This window comes from Gastrolobium bilobum, unplaced genomic scaffold (assembly GCF_033153095.1).
Source record: "Gastrolobium bilobum isolate Gb01-03AN ecotype WA unplaced genomic scaffold, APGP_CSIRO_Gbil_v1 utg7295, whole genome shotgun sequence".
Taxonomy (NCBI): domain Eukaryota; kingdom Viridiplantae; phylum Streptophyta; class Magnoliopsida; order Fabales; family Fabaceae; genus Gastrolobium; species Gastrolobium bilobum.
Window position 1 is genome coordinate 400,926 of NW_026898317.1, and position 13,006 is coordinate 413,931.

General features: G+C 35.6%; 1 protein-coding gene across 1 annotated transcript; it reads left to right on the forward strand.

Annotated features, from left to right (window-relative positions):
- The first annotated feature begins 261 nt into the window (after positions 1-261).
- LOC133314862 (stomatal closure-related actin-binding protein 2-like) lies at positions 262-12,669 on the forward strand. The gene is made up of 12 exons (XM_061516398.1): positions 262-546; positions 834-962; positions 1,246-1,338; positions 1,899-2,039; positions 2,508-2,576; positions 3,341-3,424; positions 4,394-4,574; positions 11,073-11,186; positions 11,347-11,405; positions 11,594-11,728; positions 12,098-12,247; positions 12,455-12,669. The coding sequence occupies exons 1-12, from the start codon at positions 262-264 to the stop codon at positions 12,485-12,487; spliced, it is 1,473 nt and encodes a 490-aa protein (XP_061372382.1). The 3' UTR covers positions 12,488-12,669.
- Positions 12,670-13,006: the final 337 nt, after the last annotated feature.

The window sequence follows — 13,006 nt, forward strand, 5'->3', positions numbered from 1 at the left end:
TCACATAAGTATCAGCCATCCCCATTCCATCATGGTTTCTAGCTTTTATGTTAGGATTCTTTCATGTTTTAACCTTGTTTGGATTACATGCCACGTGCCTTCAATCTTACTTCACTATGCTGGGTTTGATTGTAGTTGCTCATCAAGAAAAGGAGTCTTCTATACTTTGTTTTACTTTTGATTCATTACCGACACAATCTTAACTGAATGTCTCATACTACATTGCATTTATTTTTTTACCAGACCGCACCCATTTTCACCATGACAAAGATTAGTCCTGAAGTTGAAATCAAGATGCCAATGGAAGCTGTTCCGCCAGTTTCAGCTGATGTGAGCTTCATTTCTAATAGTTTTCCAAAATATAAACTGGGAGCTGATAGTCAAATTCTGGAAGGGCCTATTGAGGATAACCAGGGTCCTTCTTTGAAGGATGTTATTGAACAAGAAGCTTCCCATTTGTCAGAACAGCACAAACGTATATCAGTTCGTGACCTTGCCAGTAAATTTGACAAGAACTTGGCTGCAGCTGCTAAGTTGTCTAATGAGGTTCCTGCCATTATACTTGGTTATGGTCTACTATTGATTATTTTCCTTTCCTTAATAGAAAAATCCAATTTATATTCAACATGCCCCAGTTCTATTAAATATACATCAGTTTGATAAAGGAAAAAAATGCGAAAATCTGGTTCACATTATATGTCTTTTCTGTCAATCAGGATTGCCTTTGTCAAAATAAAGTTTGTTACTGACTTCGATTCACAATTCATCAGTTTCTCTTTTTTCCAATATTTTTTTTCTCAACTTCTGAGCATATTTTTTTTCATGGAATTCAGGCAAAGCTCAGAGAGGTGGCATCTTTGGAGGGACATGTTCTTTTGAAAAAGCTACGAGATGCATTAGAATCTTTAAGAGGCCATTTTGCAGGAAGAGATAAAGAGGATGTGGAGAAAGCTATCTCTATGGTTTGTTATTTTATAGTGTTCCATGGTTGAGTGCATTACATTGTTCCAAGTTTGAAATGGCATTTCATTCTGTCTGATAGCTGGACAAAATTTGATTCTTCCAGATTTTGAGTTTTTGTAATTCTGTGGAGCATGCCTTCTTCAGTCCTTCCCCTCCCCCACCCCCATTCACATATTTCTAGGATGCCATTTCAAACTGCATGAAAAATTCATTTATTTCCTCTTCTTCAATTCATGTTACTAATGCTGAGTGTTCACACTTAACAATATATTCCTCTCACAGGTGGAAGCTTTGGCTGTTAAGTTGACTCAAAATGAAGGAGAGTTGATTCAAGAGAAGTTTGAAGTGAAGCAGCTTGCAAGCTTTCTCAAACAGGTCTTCTTTGACAACTAAACTTTTTGTAAATGGTTATATAATCTCCATTGATACTTTCTGCACACAGTTATGATTTACTATAGCAGCTTCTAAATTTTAACTATTAATGCTTCTTTCAAATTCCAAAATTTCATTTGGATTTTTTTTTTATGGATTATAAAACAATGATTGGACAGTTCATAGTTTGACTTTAAATTTGTTAATTATTCGTAAATACACTATTACAAATTGTATTGTGGAAATTGGTTGAGGTCAAAATGACAAAATCTCATAGAACCTTTGGTTCTTTCCTTTCCCTGTCACCTTACATAAAATCATCGCTGGTTCCTCTAAGCATGTATTTTTGCCTTCACATTTTATCTAATGGAATGAAATTGGTCACTCTGAAAATTATTTTCTCTTATTTGTATTCTCTTCTATAATATATTGCAATAACAGTGATAATTATTCACTAGTACTATTATTTCTAAATTGGTTTTAATTTTCCACTTCTTCCATTTAAATATGTTGATCTCTCTCTCTCTCTGGAAAATAAATCTGAATCCATCTTTGTTCTATAGGCTTCTGAAGATGCTAAAAAGTTGGTTAATCAAGAGAAGTCTTTTGCTTGTGCTGAAATCCAAAGTGCCAGGGCAGTGGTGCTGAGAATTGGTGAGGCACTTGAGGAACAAGAAAAAGCTTCCCATGCTTCGAAACCACAGGTTCTACATGCTGTTTGATTTCTCAATTCTGTGCGTGTGTAATTTTGCATTAATGTTTTCATAATCAAACATTACTTTACACTAAAATAATCTTATATGTGCATGAGAGAATCATATGCACGATTTATAAGAAAGAATTGCTAAATAATATAATTTTGCGATAGAAAAGAGGGGGTTCATTTCCTCATTGATCACCAATACCAAACTCGGCCTCAAAAATTTCAAAGTATCATAGATTTGAAAAACCTAATGCATGAACGCACAAGCTTGGGTTTTCTAATCACCTTGTTATACCCATTGTATGTAGTTCTTTGCTCATTTATATGGTATTCTCATATCATGTCGTATCTTCCTTCAGTTTGTAATGATATTTGAACTTGCAAAATTCTAAAGATGCCGTATTAAAATTATGCAGTTATTATTATGTTGAGTGTGTAAAGTATACACTATCTGTTTCCTCACTGTCAGGATGTGGATGGACTAGTAGAAGAGGTTCAAGAGGCAAGAAGAATCAAATTGTTGCATCAGCCAAGCAAGGTGCATTGCTTTTTGCTTCCTCAAAATTGATGTAGCCGATAGTTTTTACTTAATTTCAGTATACTCGATTTTTTAATAAATTTCCAGATTTTGACAAGAAGCATTAACACTTTTCTACAATATCCATATTGTACTGGAATTGGGTACTTACATACAAAACACCATGTTTGGGTACCATTTTTTTCCCCCTGAAACCAGATAGAATGGGAAAATTTTATTTTGAAACATTAGAAATGCATGCTAACATGTTTTGAAATGCATATAAATAATATAATTGTGTGTTTAAATTAGCTTATTTAGAGGAAATATAATCTCTCTCTCTCTCTCTTTTCTTCCTTTGTTGCAGCTTCCCAAGAGAGCTTTTGAAAAATAAAAGTTATTATTTCTCGCTTCTAATAGCTTTCCAAACATGTGCTAAAGGCTGAAATTTGGTTCTAATTGGCAAAATAGACTAAAACATATCTGAAAATATATTACATTTTAATATTAATTTTTGTGTATGTAAATGTATTACTATTGTTTTATAATATATTCTGCTATACCTGTATCCTAAATCTATGAAAATTTCCATATCTATACATCATACCATTTTGGATAATATATACCTGTACGTGGGCGCAATTAGGCACATCATAACTTAAGGAAGGGTATCTTTTGCAGTTTTGTTCTATGATTCTAATTTCCCATTAACTAGCTATTTGAATATTCTTCACAGTGGTGAGAAAATCTATTTTTTTTTTATGAGAATTGTATGATGATTTCAGGTGATGGCCATGGAACATGAACTTCGTGCTCTAAGGGATCAAATTCGAGAAAAATCTATATTTTCAATTAAGCTTCAGAAAGAGGTTTGTTAATACCTACTTTTACTTGTTTAATTAACTATCAAGAGAGTCTATTATCAATTCGAATAGATTTGACTGCACAGTTTTATATTTTACTTTCGTGATAGGACAATAGTAGTTTATTCCTGTACCTTTTTTCCAACTGCACAAAAGTATATTTTTAAATTTGCCAATGAGGGGTGGCCCAACTGGTAAGATTGAACTACCCTAACCATGTAATGAGGCAACCTCCCCTCTCCCTACACTTCTTTTGTACCTTTTTTTTCAGCAAATTATGAATTGTCTTACTAATCTATTAACCACTGAACTTGAATTCAGTTGGTTTCTTTTGATTTGACCACAGTTTGTAAGGATGGTTGAACCTAACTTCAGTGGGAAGGAAAAATCATAGAAAACTGGTTTAAGAATGAGAAATTATAATCTCTGTACCTACAAATATCATAATTCTTGAAAATGATGAATGCGGATAATGATGGAATGGTTACAAATTTTAGTTGTCGAATTTTTAACATACTGATCAGTTACATTTGTTTGACTGTTCATGGCTCATATTTGGCATGTGACTGCAAAGTTCATCTGATTTTTTCTGTTTGAAAAATATAATTTATTTTCCATGATGTTTCTGTCAATATAGACATATTGCTGATTTGAAATCTGACTCAATTGTTCTCTATTGTGTTGTTTCCCTTCTTCTTTTCTAATATGAATTGACCATTAATAGCATGTTTGGATTATAATGTGCCAACTTTCATTCATAAATAACATGTTTGGCAAAACCATCTTTGTTTGGGCTTGAACATGATTTTGGGTCTGAAACCATGGTTTAAATGGAAGTGAAAAAAATTTGCTTATCAGTTGGGTCAAACCATGGTTTGCAAACTATAATCCAGACATACTACAAATTAATAACTTTTAAGTGCTAATACACTCAAATATACTGTTCTTGCAATAACTTCATTTCCTCCATGCCAGCTAACAATGAGCAAGAGGGATGAGGAGAATAAATCTCATTTATATTTGTTGGATGGTTCTGAAGCTTTGGGTTCATATCTGAGAGTCCAGCCTTGCTCAGATGAAGTGCTGCAGGTTTCAAAATGTTCATTTCAGTGGTATCGCTTGTCAACTGAAGGCAGCTGGAGGGAAGTTATTTCAGGTACCTCTCTTTTAATTGATTTTGAAGCATATTTCAAGATTTAGATGTCTTAGTGTTTTTACTGGTTTATTTTAGTAACATCTGTAATTGATTCTGATAAGTATGATAATCTGAAAGTTTTTAAATGACTTTATTATCTACCTAGTTACAAATTAGCCATTTTGTTTTCCATTGAAGATTGTTGAGATATATAAAACCATTAATGTAGCCTCACCCAACAGCTTAAGCTTTTGGGTTGAATTGGTTCTTTACATGGTATCAGAGCCTCAGTGTACCGGGTTCGATCCTCACCGCCCCCCACTTTCTTTCTAGTGGAATTTCTTTCTTCGCACAAGAAGATGGACCTGTGCATTGTCCACCCTTCAAGCCCAGTAGACTCTCGTGTGAGGGGGCGTGTTGAGATATATAAAACCATTAATGTAGCCTCACCCAACAGCTTAAGCTTTTGGGTTGAATTGATTCTTTACAAAGATCTATACTTGAGATGTAAAACCATTTATGTCAAATTCAGGAACCTCCACTTTTCATGATCAAATTTAATTTAAGCAAGTTAAAGTAGGCCTGTGCATTGTCTACATTTGAAGGCCATACTGCTCCACTGCTCTTGCACGAGACTATGTTAGAGATATGAAATCATTCCTTGGCCTCCACATATTAGCTTAAGAGTTTGGGTTGATTTGGTTTCTGACATGGTATTAAATTCTCTTCAACCAAGTGGTTAGTAGGAATTCAATATTTGCTAACTCCATTCCTAATTGTCCATGTTTCAAAGCCCATATAACCCTTGCATGAAGGGAGTGTGTTAAAGATATTAAACTATTCTTGAACCTTCACCTAATAGCTTAAGTTTTTGGAGAGTTGGATGATATGTTTGATTACAAGCTGCAGGATCTCTAAACATTGGTTGATTTTATGGATTGTCAGGCATTTTACTTGACAACTTTAGAGTCGATAGAGCTTAAATGCAGGTACGGGGATGTGGCCATTTTTTGGAAAACATTTGACATGGGAATGAGGCTAGAATAAAAGATATCTGAATACCTGAATTCACATCACACAGGAACTTACATGTTTCAATTTTTTTGGCCTTTTAAAATGTAATATTTCTTGACCCAGAAAAAAATATGCAACTCATCTTTCTTCCATACGAGTAGCAAGGGCTTGTTTTTAGTTATCAGAGTAAACTTGGTATCTTCAATTACTAGCATGTGCTGTAAAAACTCATTTGTGATATCTGCTCCCAAGCGTAACTTCACAGAAGGTAAGTACATGCATAAGCTAAAAATAAATAAACAGTAAGTACATGATAAGCTAAAATTAAATAAACAAAACTATTTACCAAAAATAAATAAATAAACAAAACAAATTGTTATATACTGATGGAACCCACTCAATTTAACAGACAAATGACAGCAAATAAGAGTAAAATCACTTCAATTCACTACTGGACAATACGATGGAGATAACTCCTTGACAATAACATCATCATCAACAACAACAGAGAAACAGAGCTTCATCAGCCATACAGACTCCTCTATTGGAGACAATTACTATTGAAAAAGGTTTTTGTATATTGATATTGAATGAATTACAAGAGGAATGAGGAGTATTTATACAAGAAAAAATAGCTAAGAATGACTCAGCTATGACTCACTAAACCTAATCACAATTAATTCTAATTAATTACAATTAATCCTAATTAATAGGAAATAAAAACGGAAAAAAATTTGAATTTGAATTCTGATTTTCTACACTCCCCCTCAAGTTGGGAGGTAAATGTTGATCATTCCCAACTTGCCAATCAAGTCTTCAAAGGCTGGCCGGTGTAGGCCCTTAGTGAGAATATCTGCAATCTGCTCTTTGGTAGAAATATACACCATACATACACTTCCATCATCTATTTTTTCTTTGATAAAGTGGCGATCAACCTCCACATGTTATGTTTTGTTCTGCCATGGTGAACTGGATTTTGAGCAATACTGACAGCAGCCTTATTATCACAATACACTTTGACAGGTAGGGAAAAAGAGATCTTCAATTCCTCAAGGAGTCTTCTTAACCAAATTCCTTCACAAATACCATGGGCTAGAGCTCGAAATTCTGCTTCTGCACTGCTCCGGGCAACAACTGTTTGTTTCTTACTTCTCCAGGTTACAAGATTTCCCCATATATAGGTGCAATATCCTGAAGTGGATCTTCGGTCCAATGCAGAGCTAGCCCAATCTGTATCTGTATATATTTCAATTACCCTCTTGTGTCCCCTTTTAAAGAGCAATCCTCGACCAGGGGTGTTTTTGAGGTACTTCAGAATTCTATAAACTGCACTCAGGTGTTTTTCCTTAGGAGAATGCATGAATTGACTAACCATGCTAACTGCAAATGCAATATCAGGCCGAGTGTGAGATAAGTAGAGCAACTTCCCCACCAATCTTTGATACTGCTCTTTGTCAACTTCTTTCCCATATTCGATTCCCAATTTAATATTGGGTTCAACTGGAGTCTCTGCTGGCTTGCACCCAAGCATTCTTGTTTCTTGTAACAGGTCTAGAATATATTTCTTCTGAGCTAAAGAAATTCCTGCCTTACTTCGAGCAACTTCCATGCCTAGGAAATATTTGAGAGATCCAAGATCCTTCAGTTCAAACTGATTAGCTAAACATTTCTTCAAAGAGCTTATCTCCTCACAATCATTACCTGTGACAATTATGTCATCAACATAAACAATGAGAATAGCAATTTTACCACCATTAGAGTGTTTTAAAAATAAAGTGTGATCAGTCTGAGCTTGGAGGAATCCTCTTCCCTTAACAGCTTGAGTAAACTTCTCAAACCACTCTCTAGGAGATTGTTTAAGACCATAGAGAGACTTTTTCAACTTGCATACTGAATCGTCTCCTTTTTCAAAACCAGGTGGTGGATCCATATAAACTTCTTCATGTAGATCACCATTCAAGAAAGCATTCTTTACATCTAATTGTTGCAAGGGCCAACCAAGATTTGCAGCAAGTGATAAAAGAACTCGGATAATGTTAAGCTTGGCAACAGGGGCAAATGTCTCTTGATAGTCTATCCCATGAGTTTGAGTGAATCCCTTAGCAACCAGTCTGGCCTTATACTTGTTGATGCTGTTATCTGCATTAAACTTTATTGTGAACACCCACTTGCAACCTACTGTTTTCTTTCCTCTGGGTAATGCTACAGACTCCCAAGTTCCATTTTTGTTGAGTACATCCATTTCTTCAAAGACTGCATTCCTCCATTTTGGATCATCAAGTGCTTCTTGGATATTTTTTGGTATTTTTGTACTGTCTAACATAGTGTTGAAAGCACGAAAACCTGGGGACAACTTTTCATATGTGATATGATGAGAAATAGGATGAGCAGTACAAGATCTAGTACATTTTCGGAGAGCAATAGAGCACATCTAGGTTGGCTGTATCAGTGTTGCTGGAACTAAGACTCGAGTCAGAATCCTGGCAGTCTAGAGGCTCCTGAGGTGATTCTCGCCTGCTGTAAAACTTTCCCCATTTCCCGGGAAGATCTCCATTATCTGACACATTAACTCCCCCTGTCTTTTGCATAATGACTCCCCCTGTCTCCAACGGCAAAGGCAAAACAACAGAATCATTTGGTTTCCAAAACTTATCTTCATCAACCCCAATAGACTCCCCCTGAAGAGAAGTCGAAGGAAAAAAAGATTGTCTCTCATCAAATGTGACATCCATAGAAACAAAGACTTTACGAAGTGAAGATGAGTAACACTTGTAGCCCTTTTGGTTAGGAGGATATCCTATGAAGACACATTTAATGGACTTAGGATCGAGCTTGGACCTTTGATGGGGAGGAACATGTACAAAAGCCACACAGCCAAACTACTTGGGAGGAAGGGAAGAATGAGCCCGGAAAGAAGGAAAGGTGTGGGTAAGACAAGATAAAAGAGATTGAAAATTTAGGACACGAGAAGGCATCCGATTGATGAGGTATGCTGCAGTCAAGACAGCTTCCCCCCACAAATATTTAGGGACATGCATGGTAAACATAAGAGCTCGAGCAACTTCAAGGAGATGTCTATTTTTTCTTTCAGCCATCCCATTTTGTTGAGGGGTGTTAGGACAAGAACTTTAATGAAGAATACCATGCTGGCTGAGATAGTTTCCAAGAACAGAATTAAAATATTCAGTACCATTGTCAGTTCGAAGAATTTGGATAGAGGTCTGGAACTGAGTTTGAACCATAGCATGAAAGTTTTTAAAAATGGATGCAGCGTCAGACTTATCCTTTAGAAGGTATACCCAACATACCCTAGAGTGATCATCTATGAAAGTTATAAACCAACGAGCACCAGAGATATTTTTTTCACGGGCTGGACCCCATATATCACTATGAATCAAGGTAAAGGGAGAAGAATCATGATGGACTCTAGGAGGATAAGAAACACGAGAATGTTTTGCAAGCTGACAAATATCACAAGAAAAAGAACTGGGATTTTTATTGATAAATAAGCTTGGGAACAACTTCTGAAGATAAATGAAATTTGGGTGTCCTAACCGACGATGCCACAACAAAACATCATTACAATCATCAGACAAACATACTGAGTGGTTCACAAATTTTTTTTCTTCACAAGAATCTTTTTCTAAATAATAAAGTCCTTCTTCCTCTCTAGCACTGCCAATCATCAGTCCCGAGTCCTGTTCCTGGAAAACACAAGCATTGACAGAAAACTTGGCAACACAATGTAACTCAGACGTAAGTTTGCTGATAGAGATAAGGTTACAAGTAAGAGAGGGAACATGAAGGACTGAGTTCAAAGTAATGTGATCAGAAAGTTTAATGGATCCTTTTCCAGCAATAGTAGAGAAGCTGCCATCTGCTGTTCTTATTCGTGATTGTTGATAGTAAGGGGTATAAGAACAAAATAAGGTTGCATTACCTGTCATATGATCTGAAGCCCCTGAATCAAGAATCCATCGACTACTATTATCAACATGGAACGCTATACCTTGTTGAGCAACATTGCTGGATGGAAATTTACTTTCAATCAACATGGCTGCGTGTGGTAACGCGTAGGGCGGACGCTCCGTCCTTTCTCTAGCGCGTGGGGGCGCGTGGCTCAGCAGAATCCGATGGTCCTTCTTGAAACTTGTAGATCGACTCCTTCTGTTTCGAATGGTGCGGATCTTGGCCGGAAATGTCGCCGGAAAAATTTTTCGACGACTGCTGACGGCGGTGGAAAGCTGGAATTTTGCCTTCTACAGTGATTGGTAGCCTTACTTTGCTCTTGGGACTTTGTAGGAAGGGAAAATAACCTTAATAATGGTTGGAGGTTGAGTTTTCCGGCGTTGTGCCGCCGGTTTGACGGTGGTTGTGGTGGCTGAGTTTTCTCAGGACCAACCTGCTCTGATACCATATTGAAAAAGGTTTTTGTATATTGATATTGAATGAATTACAAGAGGAATGAGGAGTATTTATACAAGAAAAAATAGCTAAGAATGACTCAGCTATGACTCACTAAACCTAATCACAATTAATTCTAATTAATTACAATTAATCCTAATTAATAGGAAATAAAAACGGAAAAAAATTTGAATTTGAATTCTGATTTTCTACAATTACGATAGTAAATAACAAGGCAGAAAAAGATAAATCAAAGGTCTCAACTCACCCTCAAAGCCAAACACCTAGGCCTTAAGAGATCCCCAGATATCCTTTTCCAAAACCCCATTCACTATTTTCTTAATTTCATGCATAAAGAAACCCCACCCTAAACAGCTCTATATATACTAATTCCTAATTAATGGGCTTGGTTACTTTATTGAAGGCCCATCATATACCTGGCACCAGAAGTACAGGTTCTAAGTATGCACTTGCTAGTTGCTATTGATCAAAAGGGGAAACCCTAATGCACAAAGGCGCCCGGACACTTGCTATTGATATGAATGAAAATTTTAAGTTAGCAGTGATTCATAGCTGAACAAGCAAGGAGGCTTTGTTTCATCATAGCTTGTTGCATAGGAGCTGGACATATAATAAATAATTCTTTCTGTTTAATTTTGTTATTCTGGTGATATGCATACAATAACTGGGATAAGTTTTTGTACGAATTTGGATAAGTTATCTATAAAAGTGGAAAGGCAATATTACCTAAGTAAACTATTCTTTTAGAATCCTTCAATATAATTGTTTCCTTTCATACGCACTTGGATAAATTTTGCCTTCTTTACTTTCACCATGCTTTTCTGCCACCTTGGACTCTTACTCCTACTAATTCTTTGACAATAAAAAATATGTGATGATGCCTTCGCTGAAATTTCACAGATGTATGGCTCCAATCTGGTGGTGGAATCCTATTTGTATTTGTAAAATTATATCGACTGTTGTCTATGTATATTATTTGAATTTATTTATCCTGCTCTTTGCTTGACTGGCCTACAACAGCTAATTAACCCTCTTGATTATTATTATATTGTTTAAAGTTGGTTTGCCTTTGTTTATCAGGTGCCAACAAATCAATATATGCTCCTGACCCTTTTGATGTGGGGAGAAACTTACAAGTCGACATTGTCTCCAATGGCAATAAACTAACACTAACATCTAATCCCATTCAAACTGGTTAGTTTTATTATGGACCTTACCCTTTGTTTTTCCCAACAACTGATATCTGGTTTTGGCTTGCATAGTTGGGGTTATGTTGTACCCCCACGGTACTTATTGATGCATCCAGAAGTAGAAAAGTAAAAAGGGCTAACAACTACCTATCTTCTTGTAACAGTTTCAGGACTTGGAAGCCATGTGGAGGCACTTTTACGAAAATCTAATACTGATTTTAATGTATGTTATCCACACTCTCTTTAGATCCACACGTATTTTTTTTTTTTTTTTTTTTGAATACGTATATATATTTTTTTTTATGTGTATCTAACTATCTATTTTCAACTTTCTCCTCTTTAATGATGTATTATCTGGTTATCTAAAGAGAAAGTTTTGGCACAATAATTTTTGTATTTGGCGTTATACAGGTAGTTATTTCTCAGATGAATGGAAAAGATCACTCATCACATTCTACTCATTCATTTAATGTGGGGAGAATGAGGATAAAACTATGTAGAGGTTGGATTACAAAAGCTAGAGAGATTTACTCCCCATCAATGCAGGTACTATTTTGGAAATTGGCCATTATTATTTTTTTATTTTTTTTAGAGTAAACACCCTTTTTGGTCCCTGGCAATATCTACGAAATCCTTTTTAATCCTGGCAATAAAAAAGAACCGAATTGGTCCCTTACAGTATGTGAAAAGGGCCACGTTAGTGACAGAGGAGTTGACATAAGGACTAACGTGGCCCTTTTTTCATAATTTTAAGGATCAATTTGGTCCTTTTTTATTGCCAGGGACTAAAAAGGATTTCGTAGATATTGTCAGGGACCAAAAAGGGTGTTTACTCTTTTTTTTATTTTAAAGTTTTCCATCTTTCAATTTCTCTATTGACTTTATCCCTTTAACTAACATTTTATTTAACCAAAGCTATGTGGAGTTAGAGGTGATGTCAGTAATGCAGCGAGGGCATTGTTTTGGCAAGCTAGAAAGGGCCTCTCATTTGTATTGACCTTTGAATCAGAGAGAGAAAGAAATGTAGCAATTATGGTTGCAAGGAAATATGCTCTTGATTGCAATGTATGATTCTTTCTCTTACCTGATTATGTACTTATTCATATACTATACTGGCTTTCTTGTCTCCTTATTGTTTAGATTTGTTACCACTTTGCTTTAAGATCTCAGCAAGCTTTTCCTTGGTTAAATGGATCCTTAGCATGCTTATTCTTTCATTTTGGACTTCATGCAAATTGGATGATGGTTTTTTTTATTCCTAATAAATGACAGGTTGTGCTTGCTGGGCCAGATGATCTAGTGTAGGAGCAAAATTAACTGACTGAGTTTTCAAACGACGTGAGTTTTATCAGATTCTTGGTGTGAGTATACATGTGTGCTTGTTTTTGTTAAAGAAATATATGATTTCATCTTTGTAATTGGGTTTCTACTAATTGGGTTGCATTGTTTTAGGCATGCTTTTTTTTATTTGCCTAATCATGTTGTAACAAACTCAACTTTTTACATTTATTAGTTCATTTGTTCACTGTGGCTAATTTGCATATTCCTGCTTGTTTTGTTGTAATCTAAAGCACCCTCAAAACATGGTGTATACCAAAATTTATCGATGATTTTGCTCATAAATTTGCCATGCGGCCTTTAGTTGGGAAGCAAGTTCTAATTGGGGATGTGCAACTGAAGGGATTATTGCTTAAAGATCAAAATAGAAAGCATAATCTTTGACTTTATTCTTTTCTTAGTCCTAAAATCTATTGAATTAATGAACTTCCATTGTTGCTAAAATGCTTCCATTTCATGAAATCTGGTCTCCTCTTCCCACATGTG